The sequence below is a fragment of the Neolamprologus brichardi genome, chromosome 17, assembly GCF_056152115.1.
Source record: "Neolamprologus brichardi isolate AB-2024 chromosome 17, ASM5615211v1, whole genome shotgun sequence".
Classification (NCBI taxonomy): Eukaryota; Metazoa; Chordata; class Actinopteri; order Cichliformes; family Cichlidae; genus Neolamprologus; species Neolamprologus brichardi.
In genome coordinates, this window is record NC_142120.1 from 5,063,852 (window position 1) to 5,080,000 (window position 16,149).

A 16,149-nucleotide genomic window follows, 5' to 3' on the forward strand; every position below is an offset into this window, starting at 1 on the left:
AATGCAAGTATGGGTTGTTTATCTCTGTTCTCGTCTCACTCGCTTTACCTCTTTTCCTCTCCTCTAGCCAGATGGACACTGTCCAACCAGCAACATCTGTTTGCATATCATCAGGAGAAGTCACATCACACAACCTCTGATGCTGTTTTTAGGCCACTCAGTGCACTCATGCATACATGGTTCCCACTGGCATTTGGGTATTACAGGAAAGTAGTTTTTCTGTGGACATTTTTTTAAAATGTTGGAACATTCTCACTTTTAGATAAAAAAGTTCCAGTAACTGTATGACTTTCCTCAACTTTGTAAGTTTTTCTGGGTTTTAAAAAGAAACGCTAACGAGCGTTGGTGGCTTTTAGCCCCGTAGCTGCCAGAATTTAAGCGTGGTTTGCAGAGCTGCTGGCTGCAGTCTGTGCTGAATCTGCAATGAGTGAGCGTGCATTACTGCGTACATCTCAGTATTGTTTCACTTGTGTTTGCTAGTGTCAGACTTCTAAATCCATCTCAGCCTTTGCAACCACATTCCTGTATTTCCTGCCGTGTTGCTACCACGAGTGGATCAAGGACATAGTTTGACACCCTTGGCAGGACTGTGTTTTCGCCCTTAAAGGTCCTAAATTATTATTGTTTGAAGTGGGTGGGTGTGTTATGTACAGTGTTGGTCAAGTTACTTGAAAAAAGTAATCGGTAACTAATTACCGATTACTTCCCCAAAAAAGTAATCCCGTTACTTTACTGATTACTTATTTTCAAAAGTAATTAATTACTTAGTTACTTAGTTACTTTTTAAAAACACGATTTACAACCTGAATAGGTGATAAAGCGATAGATCTTTCAGCCCAATTCTACTTTTTCTACATAATCCATCATACAAAATGTAATCAAATGAAAAAGTCTTGTTTTATTAGTTTTAATCTTTTATGCATCAAGCAAAAATTTAATTATATGCAACATTCTCTGACTGGAAGAAATTTGTTTAACATTTAAACTTATTTTCTGCACATTCCAGCACATAAAATATTTTTTTTTGTGTTTACACTCACTCTTTCAAATAGATGCAAGTAAAACACAGCAGAAAATAAATAAAGTCAAAGACTCAGCGGTCCTGTTGCTCTATTTTCACCTGTAAAGCAGGAGTGAGGTAGGCGGAGGGTTACCCTGGTGCAGGTGTGCCGCGGTCAGTGGAAGGATACGGCAGTTTCTCTGTGAGTTTCCCATTACGTCGTAGCTACTCGGTGCTTGTTTGGAAGTTTAGGGGTTTTTTCGCTGTAAAAAGAAGTTTTCTTCCCACGCACAACGGACACTAATGTTTTTGTCACTTTTTATGGAATCAAACTTAAAGTAAGGTCAGTACTTCCACGCTTTAAACGCTGCACGCTCATACTCTCTCCAGCACTCGATATATTATCCATTGTTGATCTGCACACAGCTGTTGTCACAAACGTTGCACTCGCTTACGTCACTGTCATGAGACATTCTCGCAAAAAAATCACGGTTTTAGTAACGCAGTAACGCAGCGTTCCTACGGGAAAGTAACGGTAATCTAATTACCGTTTTTGCAATAGTAATCCCTTACTTTACTCATTACCTGAAAAAAGTAATCAGACCATTTCTGGTTATGTACTGTATAATGTTGTATATACAGTACAAGAGGCATTCCTCCTTTACCCTGAATGCTGCTGGCATGCTACATATCTTATAGCCATAGTTATTACTTGTTGAACTCTAACAGAACATCGTGTCGAAAGAAGAAACCGTTGCGAGAAACACATTGTTGGGGTCCTCGAAAGTTTGCTACATGTTGTCACAGGATGATAAACAAAGGGTTTTAGTGATTTAACCTGTTAAATTAAAAATTAAACAAAACTATACATTAAAAAACAGAAAATGTTTTTGTAATTTTCAGTCACTACAAAAAAAAACATGCTTAAGACTTCAATATGGAAAATTCCTTTATTTTAAAACAATACATTGTATCTTATTTTTATATTTTTTTCTACTCTGGATGGGTAACGCCCACAACCCACTGCTGTGCCAATACTGCTGAATGAATATTCCCAGATGTTTGTCAGGTGTATTTGTTCATACTGTACTGTCCATCTGCTTTGCGTAGATGTGTACATGTCATTAATATTAAATAATGCATTGACTGAGACAAAACAACAACAACAAAGCACTATCCCTGAATATTGCCTCACCTTTTCCCCCACTTTCCACATCCCACCTGTAGTGCGCAAAAGGGGAAAATACAAAAAGTAAACATGCACCCCTGTAACAATTACATCAATAAAATCGTGCAATTATCACAAAGTCAGACTGAACAAATACAACAGGGGATCTTTGTTCTGTTTTCAGTTATTTCGAGTCATGCTTTAGCAAGTAAACCCAAAAGTAAGACGTCTGCTAAAGTTTTGGGGAAATCTGACAAGAGGTGGGCATGTAGACTGCCCAATAAAAATAAATAAATAATGACTTGATAAAGCTGCTAACAGCCTCGAAAAGGTTCAGGGAAGTGTGAATGATAAGGTTTAGTTTATAAGACAGGCTAAGCTCACAGCTCTTCTCCCTGTGCCGAAACTCAGTGATGTGATGTTGTGGTGAAGACCACTGCCTGTGAAAATCCCTTATCACGACTGCCAGAAAATCTTGTTTTTCAACCTGTTCTGCAGCAGTGCTCTGCTGCACATCTCCATTTGCTTGCCTTCAGTGCAAAAATGGCTGATAACTGCAGTTGGAAATATTCTACTAGTTATATCATTTATTTATTGCAGTTGCTGTGTGCTGATTTTTGGCACAAAAAAAGGGACTATTTATGAAGTGTGTGTGTTTAAAACTATTTGTGTGTCGACTGACACTGACAGACAGAACGTAAGTCTAGACCAATAAATATACCATGGAAACCAGCATGTTGCCTAACAACCTTCATGTCTTCACATTTAGATTTATACCTTTAGTCTGCAATCCAGAAATATCATCAAAAGCCAGTTAAACCGTAGTCTTGCTCGGATTTGTGTCTGGTTAATAGATGCTGAGCATGAAGCACAATTTCTGCTTAAATCTCAGAAACTCTGACGTCATTCGTATCCTGCTATTAACTGTAGATTTTGCAGCCCAAAATATTCCCAGTCAAACTGTGGAGGTTTGATAATGCTAATCAATGAGAGTGACTCAACAATTGCAACTCACTTCTGAAAAGGGCTCAGCCAATATTCCTCATTTTGGAGCTTCTGATGTTGTCCCTGCTTTTGTTGTTATTTTCTTGGCAGCTTTAAAATTGCACATCATAGTTCTGACTCATCTGATGCAACAATGGCATTGTTGTTTACTTGCACTAATGTTTCACCGAGATGCGTTAAACTGGGAATTGCATTCCTCCTTTTCTGCCATTCCCTTTTTGTTATTTATTATTACCGGTTGCCTGTTTACTGGGACAAAATTTGACTTCCTCTGTCAGATTTTTATGACGCAGAGTGAAATAAGGTGAGCAGTAAAGAGAGAAAACATAATTTAAGCTGGTGGTCTGGTGCTTTGCCTTTAGGAGGCAAGGCCCTCCTGTACTTGCATCAGGAAAAAGGCACTTTTCCCTTGATATTCCTACTAATTTGGGTTAAATATAGTATAAATATAACAGGTCAAAAACTAGTTATCAATATACAGTGAAGGCACTTGAGTAAACCACCTCATCTTGTTACACTGCTCAGCTAAAATGATTTGCAGCTACTTTGCTGGACTATGTTACTACATAGTTTCTACATTGCTCCAAATATCGATTTCATTCTGTAAATAGAAGTATGAAGCAGGTAAGCAAATGACGGATTTACCATAATTTTGATCTTTCGTGCTAGCAGAGTGACACTAAGCATTAGAAAGTATAACGACATATATCACAGCACATATAGACGCAATGATTTCGATCAGCTCCACCTACACAGTCTAAGGCTACGTTCACACTGCAGGCGAAAGCGCATCAAATCCGATTTTTTGACCCTATGCGACTCATATCCGATCATGGTGTGACAGTGTGAACGGCACAAATCCGATATTTTCAAATCCGATCTGGGTCACTTTCGTATGTGGTGCTGAATCCGATACATATCCGATGTTTTAGAAAGCGACTGCTGTTTGAACGGTCATGTCGCATTAAATCCGTCTTTTACGTCACTGACACAAGACAGACGCCAATTATCAGCGCCAGAGAAGACATCGCGAACGCTTCCTGGCCATCCAGTGTAGATGTCAGTGAAACTGTTGTGAAGACAACGTGAACATTTTATTTGTACTTTTTATAATTATTAGGTTATTTACATTATTATGTAAATAACAAAATAACTTCAAGCAAAAATTGGGAAACGTAAAGTCAGAAGTTATTATATTAAGGGCCATCAGTCAAACAATACTGTTGCTCTGGGTCTAAACAGAGCGCGTTGTGTGTGACGTCTTCTTTTGCGCATGCAGGCTGCTTTGAGCGTTCACACTGGAGCGCGTTTGCTGTCGCATTTTATTTGTAGTGTGAACGAGCAGACAAAAAAATCGGATTTGATCAAAAAATCGGAATTGAGCATTAATTCAATTCAATTCAATTCAATTTTATTTATATAGCGCCAAATCACAACAAATGTCGCCTCAAGGCGCTTCATAGATACAGAGAAAAGCCCAACAATCGTATGACCCCCTATGAGCAAGCACTTTGGCGACAGTGGGAAGGAAAAACTCCCTTTTAACAGGAAGAAACCTCTGGCAGAACCAGGCTCAGGGAGGGGCGGGGCCATCTGCTGCGACCGGTTGGGGTGAGAGAAGGAAGACAGGATAAAAGACATGCTGTGGAAGAGAGACAGAGATTAATAACAGATATGATTCAATGCAGAGAGGTCTATTAACACATAGTGAGTGAGAAAGGTGACTGGAAAGGAAAAACTCAATGCATCATGGGAATCCCCCGGCAGCCTACATCTATTGCAGCATAACTAAGGGAGGATTCAGGGTCGCCTGGTCCAGCCCTAACTATATGCTTTAGCAAAAAGGAAAGTTTTAAGCCTAATCTTAAAAGTAGAGATAGTGTCTGTCTCCCGAATCCAAACTGGAAGCTGGTTCCACAGAAGAGGGGCCTGAAAACTGAAGGCTCTGCCTCCCATTCTACTTTTAAATACTCTAGGAACAACAAGTAGGCCTGCAGAGTGGGAGCGAAGTGCTCTAATAGGGTAATATGGTACTACAAGGTCATTAAGATAAGATGGGGCCTGATTATTTAAGACCTTGTATGTGAGGAGCAGGATTTTGAATTCAATTCTGGATTTAACAGGAAGCCAATGAAGGGAAGCCAAAACAGGAGAAATATGCTCTCTCTTTCTAGTCCCTGTCAGTACTCTTGCTGCAGCATTTTGGATTAACTGAAGGCTTTTCAGTGAGTTTTTTGGACATCCTGATAATAATGAATTGCAGTAGTCCAGCCTGGAAGTAATAAATGCATGAACTAGTTTTTCAGCATCACTCTGAGACAGGATATTTCTAATTTTAGAGATGTTGCGCAAATGGAAGAACGCAGTCTTACATATTTGTTTAATATGTGCGTTGAAGGACATATCCTGGTCAAAAATGACTCCAAGGTTCCTCACAGTGTTACTGGAGGCCAAGGTAATGCCATCCAGAGTAAGAATCTGGTTAGATACCATATTTCTAAGCTTTTCAGCGCCGAGTACAATGACCTCAGTTTTATCTGAGTTAAGAAGCAGAAAGTTAGTGGCCATCCAAGTCTTTATGTCTTTAAGACATTCCTGCAGTTTAACTAATTGGTGTGTGTTATCTGGCTTTATGGACAGATAGAGCTGGGTGTCATCTGCATAGCAGTGAAAATGTATGCTATGTCTTCTAATGATGCTGCCTAGGGGAAGCATGTATAATGTAAACAGAATTGGTCCTAGCACTGAACCCTGTGGAACTCCATAATTGACCTCAGTGTGTGAAGAGGACTCTCCATTTACATGCACAAATTGGAGTCTATTAGATAGATATGATACAAACCACTGCAGTGCAATACCTGTAATACCTACAGCATGTTCTAATCGCTCTAACAGGATATTATGGTCAACAGTATCGAATGCTGCACTAAGGTCAAGAAGGACGAGCACAGAGATGAGTCCACTGTCAGAGGCCATAAGAAGATCATTTGTAACCTTCACTAAAGCTGTTTCTGTGCTGTGATGAACTCTGAAACCTGACTGAAACTCTTCAAATAAACCATTCCTCTGCAGATGATCTGTTAGCTGTTTGACAACTACTCTTTCAAGGATTTTTGATATGAAAGGAAGGTTGGAGATTGGCCTATAATTAGCTAAGACTGCTGGGTCTAGAGATGGCTTTTTGAGTAAAGGTTTAACTGCAGCTACCTTGAAGGCCTGTGGTACATAGCCGATTATTAGAGATAGGTTGATCATATATAAGATCGAAGAATTAATCAATGGCAGGACTTCTTTGAGCAGTTTTGTAGGAATGGGGTCTAAAAGACACGTTGATGGTTTGGAGGAAGTAATTATTGAAGTTAACTCAGAAAGATCGATTGGAGAAAAAGAGTCTAACTTAACATCAATGGAACTAAGAGTAGCTGTAGATAATATTACATCTGTGGGATGATTATTGGTAATTTTTTCTCTAATGATAAAAATTTTATTTGTGAAGAAGTTCATGAAGTCATCACTAGTTAACGTTAAAGGGATGGTTGGCTCAAAAGAGCTCTGACTTTTTGTCAGCCTGGCTACAGTGCTGAAGAGAAACCTGGGGTTGTTCTTATTTCCTTCAATCAGTGACGAATAGTAAGCTGTTCTGGCTTTGTGGAGGGCTTTCTTATAAAGCAACAAACTATTTCTCCAGGCTAAATGATGATCCTCTAAATTTGTGACACGCCATTTCCTCTCCAGATTACGAGTCATCTGCTTTAGGGTACGTGTTTGAGAATTATACCACGGGGTCAGGTACTTCTGATTAGAGACCTTAGTTTTCACCGGAGCTACAGTATCCAGAGTCGTACGTAGTGAGGAGGTGAAATTATTAACAAGATAATCGACCTCTGTTGGGGTAGCGTTCAGATAGCTGCTCTGCTCTGTGTTGGTACAGGGCATTGACGATGATAACAGTGGCTGGATTATATTCTTAAACTTAGTTACAGCACTTTCAGAAAGACATCTACTTTGATAAAGTCCACTCTCCACTGCTGCGTAATCAATTATTGTAAATGTAAATGTTATCAAGAAATGATCAGACAGGAGAGGGTTTTCAGGAAACACTGTTAAATGTTCAGTTTCTATGCCATATGTTAAAACAAGATCTAGAGTGTGATTAAAGTGGTGGGTGGGTTCTTTTACATTTTGAGAGAAACCAATTGAGTCTAACAACAGATTAAATGCCATGTTGAGGCTGTCATTTTTAGCATCAACATGGATGTTAAAATCACCCACAATAATTATTTTATCTGAGCTCAGAACTAAATCAGATATAAAGAAATCAGACAGAAACTCTGTGTAAGGCCCAGGTGGACGATAGATGATAACAAGTAAGACTGGTTTCTGAGTTTCACAGCTGGGGTGGACAATGTTAAGCATCAGGCTTTCAAATGAATTAAAAGTCTGTCTGGGTCTTTCATTAATTAATAGACTGGTGTGAAAAATTGCTGCCACACCGCCCCCTCGACCTGTGCTTCGAGATTTCTGGTAGTTAGAATGACTCGGGGGTGTTGATTCATTTAAACTAACATAATCATCCTGCTGCAACCAGGTTTCTGTAAGGCAGAGTAAATCAATTTGTTGATCAATTATTAAGTCATGTACTAACAGAGACTTGGAGGAGAGAGACCTAATATTTAATAATCCACATTTCACTGTTTTACTCTTTGTTTCAGATGTGGATACTGTATTGTTCTTTCTTTGTAAATGTTTAAGTTGTTTGTTGCTGGTTTTTAGTTTGTTTTTTGTCTTTTTGGAAGCAGACACAGTCTCTATGGAGATGGGTTTTTGGGGGTGTAGCAGGAGGAGAGAAGCTGCAGAGAGGCGTGTAAGACTGCAACTCTGCTTCCTGGTCCCAACTCTGGATAGTCATGTTTTGAGGGGTTTAATAAATTTGTCGATATTTCTAGAAATGAGAGCTGCTCCATCCAAAGTGGGATGGATGCCATCTCTCCTAACAAGACCAGGTTTCCTCCAGAAGGTTTGCCAATTATCTATGAAGCCCACATCGTTTCTGGGACACCACTCAGACAGCCAGCAATTTAAGGAGAACATGCGGCTAAACATGTCACTCCTGGTCTGATTGGGGAGGGGACCAGAGAAAACTACAGAGTCCGACATTGTCCGACAAGACCTGCAGTGTGAACGTAGCCTAATTAATAAAAGCTGACTGGCAGCGACTGATCTTTTTCCCTTCATAGAAAAATCAGAGTGAACTTGCTTTTCCATGTAGTTTTTAAGCCCAAAGTGGAAAAACTTTGGTAATTTTTCACTAATAGAATTTGTTTGTACACATGTCAGGTCAAGCTCCACGCCCCCTGTATTCTGCTTGTCCTGTGCTCCAAAAAGCTACAGAGCCCCCCTGCCGTGTGGGCTGATCATTAAATGTGTCATGAACTTTTCGTCGCTCGCTCACTCTTCTTCTGCACCCCCCCCCCCGCGCAGCGCCAAAGATGATGAGCTGCTTGGTGTTTAAGACGTGTGTAAGGTAGACAAAGAGGCTTTTGTGTTTGTGTGTGCGGCAGCGAGGTGAGGATTGCTGTTGAAAAAACCTGTAGTGGGCCTACAGAGCTCTTAACCACATCCTGTTCCTGCAGGTTCACAAGTTAAAAATGTTTCGATGAAGCGAGATGTGTCACTTTCTCATCCCGGGTGCCGTGGTGTGTTATTTTTCCTGGTCTTGTTCAGTCTTCCTCCATCTTCACTGCTTCCGCATTCTCTTAGATAACAACTTCCCACTTGTTTGTAAAACGAATCCAGCGACTTTAACTTTGAAGTAGACATTCATGATCTCTAAAGGATGAATCCTAATGTTTTTTGGTAATCCGCAGCTTTCCGACCGTTCACTGAAATATCACAGCTACTTGCTTGAGTGCCAGTATGAGGGAATTCGAAGCCTCTGAGTTATGGGAGCTCTGGTGATCCAGTGCCATAATCTGGTCAGACGTTTTTAAACTATCTCTATCTCTGTGTTTTTGTCTTTCAAGGACCCAGATTAACTTCACCGTGGCCATCGACTTCACAGCTTCCAATGGTGAGTCTTCTCATAAACACACATTTAGACATTTAGTGCCCTGAATGCCTGGGGAGCATTTATTCAAATATATGCAGATGGAGGGAATCAAGTGTTTCCTAATAGCCCTCTCCATCACACCTGGCGGTAATGTGCTATGATGGCCGTGATTAAAGGGCTGTGTTATCAATCTACCCTTGAGCTCAGTAGTAGGTGGACGATTGAGGCTGTTGAGCCGGTCCTATTAAATGAAATAAAAACTCTTCAACTGTAGTTTTAATAAATGTGTTAGAGGCTGAAGTGCGCTTGATCTTGTCAGCCGATTACAAGTTTATTAAAAACAACCCACGCAGTGATATAAAAAGTCGCATACGGAGAGATAAAACAAAAAAAATAAGCAACACATTCTTGCCGCTGTAAGGTAATTAGGTTTAGCTGAAGCTATCATGACTCAAGTGTTTTTCTACAAATTTACGCATCATGAACCACTAGAGATTTATTGGATGGTTACTTTTGGACGAGCTCTCTGTGACAAAGATGTGCGAAAAATCAAGAAGTGGTAAAACAACATTTACAACTTCAAGCAGCTATTCTAGCAGTGATCGTGGTTCCTGCAGCTTCTGACAATCCATGAAGGCCCGGTCTGTTTTATGTGCTTGCTGGAAGGAAATCTCCGAATTTGGACTTAACTTACATGTGATTTTGAAGATTCTGTCTCTGTCCACAACAGGTAACCCAGCCCAGCCCACCTCACTCCACTACATGAGCCCCTACCAGTTGAATACCTACGCCATGGCTCTGAAGGCAGTCGGAGAGATAATTCAGGACTACGACAGTGATAAGATGTTCCCTGCACTTGGCTTTGGAGCCAAACTGCCACCCGATGGACGGGTGTCCCATGAGTTTGCTTTGGTAAGTACAGGACTGAGACTTGTACCCTGCAATTAGCAGTCAATGGAGAGTCATTTATAATAGGTGACCTATGATTAGTGTTGGAGAGAGCAAGAGAGGGAACGAGAGGAAAATTACCATTTCCCTAAAACAATTACATAAACACTTTTAAATTTATTCTATTCATTTGTATTCACACTGAACTGTTTTCACTTCACAAAGCTGAAAGGTAGATTCGTGGCTTTCCTGCATTATTCTAACGTGGTCGACAACACTGTACTGGTAAACAACCGTGGATGCTCTTTACTCTCCGGGTCGATTTGCTGCTTAGTGGTGTGTTACGTATTCACACGCTTGACAGGTACTATGGAGATTTGCGTATTTGTAACACAGCAGTTGAGGAGTTTTCCAGCTAATTGACAGGCTCAGGTTTTAATGTCAGTTCTTTTAAATTGTGGAATTTATTGCAGCTCTTGTCAACAAAAACACAACAAAATGTCTTCATTTACGAGAGTCTCAAATGTTCCCAGTCACACGGAAAAGTTGTGGGAAACGTTTAGTTATGCTTTACATTTAAATAACTCGAGGGTCATTCTAGCCTTTGAGGGTTGCATTTATTTACTGTGACCTTTGAACCATCCATTCTAATGTTTTTCATACAACCAGCCCAACGTGTCAAAAGCAATATCAAATATGTCTTTAGTGTATATATGGTGTTCAAAGGAACTTGCAAAGAAAAGCGTCTGGACTTCTTTAAGTTACTTGAAGACGTTTCACCTCTCATCCGAGAAGCTTCTTCAGTTCTAAGGTCAAATGGTGGAGAGTCCCAGATTTGTGGTGTATGCCGTACAGTGCAGCGAGGAATGCCCAGAGCTCTACATTGGAGAGACCAAACAGCCACTTCACAAGCGTATGGCACAACATAGAAGAGCGACCTCCACAGGACAAGACTCAGCTGTCCATCTGCATCTTAAGGACAAAGGTCACTCTTTCGAGGATGCCAATGTTCACATTTTGGACAGAGAGGACAGATGGTTTGAAAGAGGAGTGAAAGAAGCATCTATGTCCACTGTGAGCGACCATCTTTGAACAGAGGCGGTGGTTTACGACACCAACTCTCTGCCATTTATAATCCAGTTTTGAGATCCCTTCCCAGACGCCTTAACACCCACTCACATCCTGGGCCATCAGGTTTCACAATGAACTCACCCGAAACTCTGGCTGATTGGGACCCACACCCAGTTTCACACCTTGGCTCAGGCGATTAGAGGATCATCAGGGGGTCCTTTTGTCCCTCTGTGGGGGGAAACTCCCACTAGGTTTAAATCTGGGACTCTCCACCATTTGACCTTAGAACTGAAGAAGCTTCTCGGATGAGAGGTGAAACGTCTTCAAGTAACTTAAAGAAGTCCAGACGCTTTTCTTTCCAAGCTCCTTTGACTACGATGACCTGGATGACTGAGAACCTTCACAGACATATATATGGTGTTGTTGACAATGAAAGTTGTTGCAACCAACAGTGTCAAAGTAAATCCTGCTGTCTTAAAGGTTCCTCGATATAAACTGTCCTGACCAGTGCTGGTCAAGTTACTTGAAAAAAGTAATTGGTTACCAATTACTGATTACTTCTCCACGAAAGTAATCCTGTTACTTTACTGATTACTTATTTTCAAAGTAATTAGTTACTTTCTTACTTAGTTACTTTTTAAAAACATGATACACAACCTGAGTAAAGCAATAGACCTTTCAGCCGAATTCTATTTTTATGCATAATCCGTCATATAAAATTTAATCAAAAGAAAAAGGTCTCTTTTAAAAACTTGTAATCTTTTAACTTTATGCATCAAGCAAAAATGTTATTATATGCAACTGTCTCTGACGTGAAGAAATTTGTTTAACATTTGAACCTATTTTCTGCATATTCCAGCTTATAAAATAAAATAATGTTTTGTGTTTACGCTCTTTCAAAAAGATACAAGTAAAACACAGCAAAAATAAATAAAATCAAAGACTCAGCGGCACTGAGTGCTGTCGCTCTTAAATCTATTGTCAGCTGTTTAGCAGGAGTGGAGCCGGTGGAGGTTTGTGCTGTGCCGCGATGGTCGTGTCAGTGGGGGGATCCGGGGGTTTCTCTGTGAATGCCACATTCCTGTGGCAGCGTGCTCGGTGCTCGCTCAGATTTGAAGTTTAATTTTTCACTGTAGAAAGAAGTTTTCTTGCCATGCAGAGTGTACGGCGGACGCTGATGTTTTTGTCAATTTTTATGGAATCAAACTCAAAGTGATGTAAGTACGCCCACGCTTTAAACGCTGCACGGTCGGACTCTCCATATTATCCGTTATTGATCTATCTAAAATCACGGTTTAGTAACGCAGTGTCCTTACGGGAAAGTAACAGTAATCTAGAATAGAATAGAATAATCCTTTAATTGTCCCACAAGGGGAAATTTGGTTGTAACAGCAGCCAGAAAGACACATATACAAACAAACAGTACACAGGACACAGAACAGAAACATACACAATTTTTCTTACATATTTACATTAAGGACAATGGTTACTATAAACAGATAAACTGTACAGTTATTAAATTAAATAAAAATAACTACAGATAAGAAGCAAACCAGGTTGTAGTGCGAATCAGTTGATTAAATTATTGCAGTTACAGCGCAGATGTAAACATCTGTTTGTTGGGAGCAGTTCTGATTGTACAGTCTGACAGCTGCAGGGAGGAAGGACCTGCGGAAACGCTCCTTCATGCATCGAGGATGCAGCAGTCTGTCACTGAAGGAGCTCTGCAGTTCAGCAACAATCTAATAAGCATCTAATTACCTTTTTTGCAATAGTAATCCCTTACTCTACTCGTTACTTGAAAAAAGTAATCAGATTACAGTAACGCAAGTAACGTGTTACTGCCCATCTCTTGTCGTGACTGATGATACACTTACCTGCCACTTTGTTAGGTACACCTGTTCATGCGGATAAGCAGCCTGTTGAAGTTCAAAGTGAGCGTCAGAATGAGGAAGAAAGGTGATTTTAATTACTTGTGGCGTGGTTGTTGTTGCCAAACGGATGGGATTTCCCCAAACATCCATCTGTAGAGAGTACATAAATGATTCACTTGCTTCTCCTCTCCCTGTGGCCCTGCTGAATGCATCTCGAATCAATCATGGAAGGTAATCCCCTCTTCTTCTTTCCTCTGCAGAACGGGAACCCTCAGAACCCATATTGTGCAGGGATTGATGGTGTAATGGAAGCCTACTACCAGAGTCTTAAGTCGGTTCAGCTTTACGGCCCCACTAACTTCTCTCCTGTTATCAACCATGTGGCCAGGTAATACCCGTGCACCAGTGATTTTAAGTGTCTGATTTACATCTCTCGGTTTTTGCTTTTCTGTACGCTGAGCACGCTGTTTTACGCTGTCGTAATTGTCATCACTTCCTTTAAAATGAACTTCGTATCATTCGAGTACGCGTGAAAGAACGGAGAGTACATTTCACTCCGACACTCAACATGTGTGCTCAGATTTTCTGTAATGAGCTCTCTGAAGCAGATGTTTGCAATGTAGCTAAGAAGAGTTGGAGTGCAGGAGAAAAACCTCGGGACACAAACGGAGAAGGTGCCTGACGGATGATTGCGTGTTTGTTTGTGTCTGTGTACCGATGAGAACGTAATTTATGCTGCGGGGGAAGACGAGCGGGCGGACAATCAAGAGAAAGTCCTCCAAAAGAAAAATACATTAAGAATCTGTTCATGCAAGTACGTAATTATAGCGAGGTCTCTCGTCAAGTTGCTTTTCATATCTGGGAGATAATTTACTCACATCTTAATTGTGTACTTACACATACAAATAGAGCATAACACAGATGCCTAACCAGCTTGTAATGAGTTCAGTATTTTGCACATTTTCGATTACTGGTTATGTAGTATTTGAGCCCTTTCCAACCCATTGGTCAGTCCCTTTGAGCAACAGCAACTGATTAGCTTAGCTTAGCTTAGCATAAAGCCATGACGGTTCGATCATTGGCGCTCCAATCTGCATCCCTTTGTATCCCTGGGCAACATCCTGAACCCCAAGTTGCTCTCTGATGTGTGAATATTAGAAAAAGGTGCCTGTAAGGTTACATGAGGCATGTTGTATAAAGTGTTTTGAGTGCCCAAGTACAGCAGGAAAACTCCATAATTAGCCCAAAAGCACTGCCTGTCACCAGGTTGTGGTGTGTGTTATCAAAGTCAAAGTAAACGTTATTGTCATCTCTGCTATATATAGTACAGAATATAGAGAAGCAGTTCATTTCCATTCAGTGCAAAAGACAACAATAAATATAATAAGAGAAATATATATATATATATATATATATATATATATATATATATATATATATAATCACAGATAAGACTAAGGTAAAAGGATCAATAACAGTTTACAATTTACAGGTTGAAGTGATTTAAAGTGACCATGAGCAGGATTCTTGAGAGCAGGATTGTCCATAGAGCAGCATCTGGGTTACAAAGGCAGTGGTATGTGGAGTGCAATAGCATAGCATAGCATAGCATCTTTATTTATAACGCACTTTACATCCAACAATGTCGACCAAAGTGCTACAAATATAAAACAGAGAGGAAACAGTTTAAATTACATATAAAATATCTTAAAATTAAAAATAATATAATTAATAAGAAAACATATTAAGAGACATCAACAAGTCCTGCTGTGCTAAAAGCCAAGGTAAATAAATATGTTTTAAGACGTGATTTAAAAACAGATAAGGAAGGTGCCTGTCTAACATGTAAAGGCAACTCATTCCACAATTTTGGTGCTGCCACAGCAAACGCCCGATCCCCTCTGAGCCTACGATTAGTCCTGGGCACACTCAGGAGGAGCTGGTCTGCCGACCTGAGGGACCGGGAAGGTATGTATGGATGAAGAAGCTCCGAGAGGTACAGAGGGGCAGCATTGGACAAACATTTAAAAACAAATAAAAGCAGCTTAAAATGGATCCTAAAAAAAAGAGAAGAAGATTGGAAGGAGAGAAAAATGTCCATGTGAGGGGTCAAGCACGATCCAGGAGGCCTTACTGATGCAGCACTCGTGGAAGAAGTCCCGTAGCAGAGGGAGAGATGTTCCATTATCATGCACAGGTGCTTTAACAATCCGCTGTAGCTGGCGGAGGTTGCCGACTCTGCAATTGCTGAACCACACGGAGATGCAGCTGGTCACAGGTTATACACCCATGTGTCACATAAAATATTCAGTGGTTGTTGGGAAGTAAAAAAGTGTCCAAAGGAGACAGGATGGCAAAGTTGGCATTAAATGAAAAGGTATTTATTATTGATTAAACTAAAGGAAACAGACAAACCGCCTTTACCATCAAGAGGAAGAGCAGCACACCAAAGTCTAGAAGCTGGCCACGAAGCAAAAGCGAACAAGTCAGACATGTTAAATGATTCAAAGACCGTCCTCTCCACCAAGGCGTGAGCAACCTCAAACACGCACACAGCTGTAAAGTGGAACTGGAAGTCCAGCAGAATCCAGCTGAGTGTCACGGGTTGTACTTGTGTTTATCTTGAGGAGATTTCTATGAATATTTCATTTAAAATATCATATTTTATTTCTAAAAGTAGGCCTGCCCAGCCCACAGACCAAAAAATTATCTGTGGAAACGCAACACAAACGTGAACCACAGTCATTTCAACTTGTGAAGAAGCACATTGACTACGACGGCCCTGTATCGGTGATAGAAAAGTCTGAGAGAACTCGCTCTTCCAAACGTTTCTTTTTGCATAAAGCATAAAATTCTCTCTTTCACTACCTTATTTTTCACATTATTTTGCCAATCTCCAAATATCTGTATGCTCACGAGGCAGCTCCACACCCTCTGCACTCTGTCACATTTTTTGACAGCATACTGTCCCCAGGCTGTTAGAAGAGTCAGCCTTTGAACCCCTCTCACTGATTTGGAGTCATGAACAAAGATATCATGATGACTAGAAAAAGAGAGCATGTTTGTCCCATACTGGCTTCTCTTCTTTAGATTC

General features: G+C 40.5%; 1 protein-coding gene across 1 annotated transcript in view; it reads left to right on the forward strand.

Moving 5' to 3' along the window:
* Window positions 1-16,149, forward strand: part of LOC102791628 (copine-8) — a 134,838-nt gene that overhangs the window by 100,815 nt on the left and 17,874 nt on the right. Inside the window, exons 14-16 of the mRNA XM_087830909.1 lie at window positions 9,197-9,243; window positions 9,953-10,134; window positions 13,316-13,443. Of these exons, the coding sequence (XP_087687035.1) occupies window positions 9,197-9,243; window positions 9,953-10,134; window positions 13,316-13,443 (357 nt within the window). The remainder of the gene's footprint in view (window positions 1-9,196; window positions 9,244-9,952; window positions 10,135-13,315; window positions 13,444-16,149) is intronic.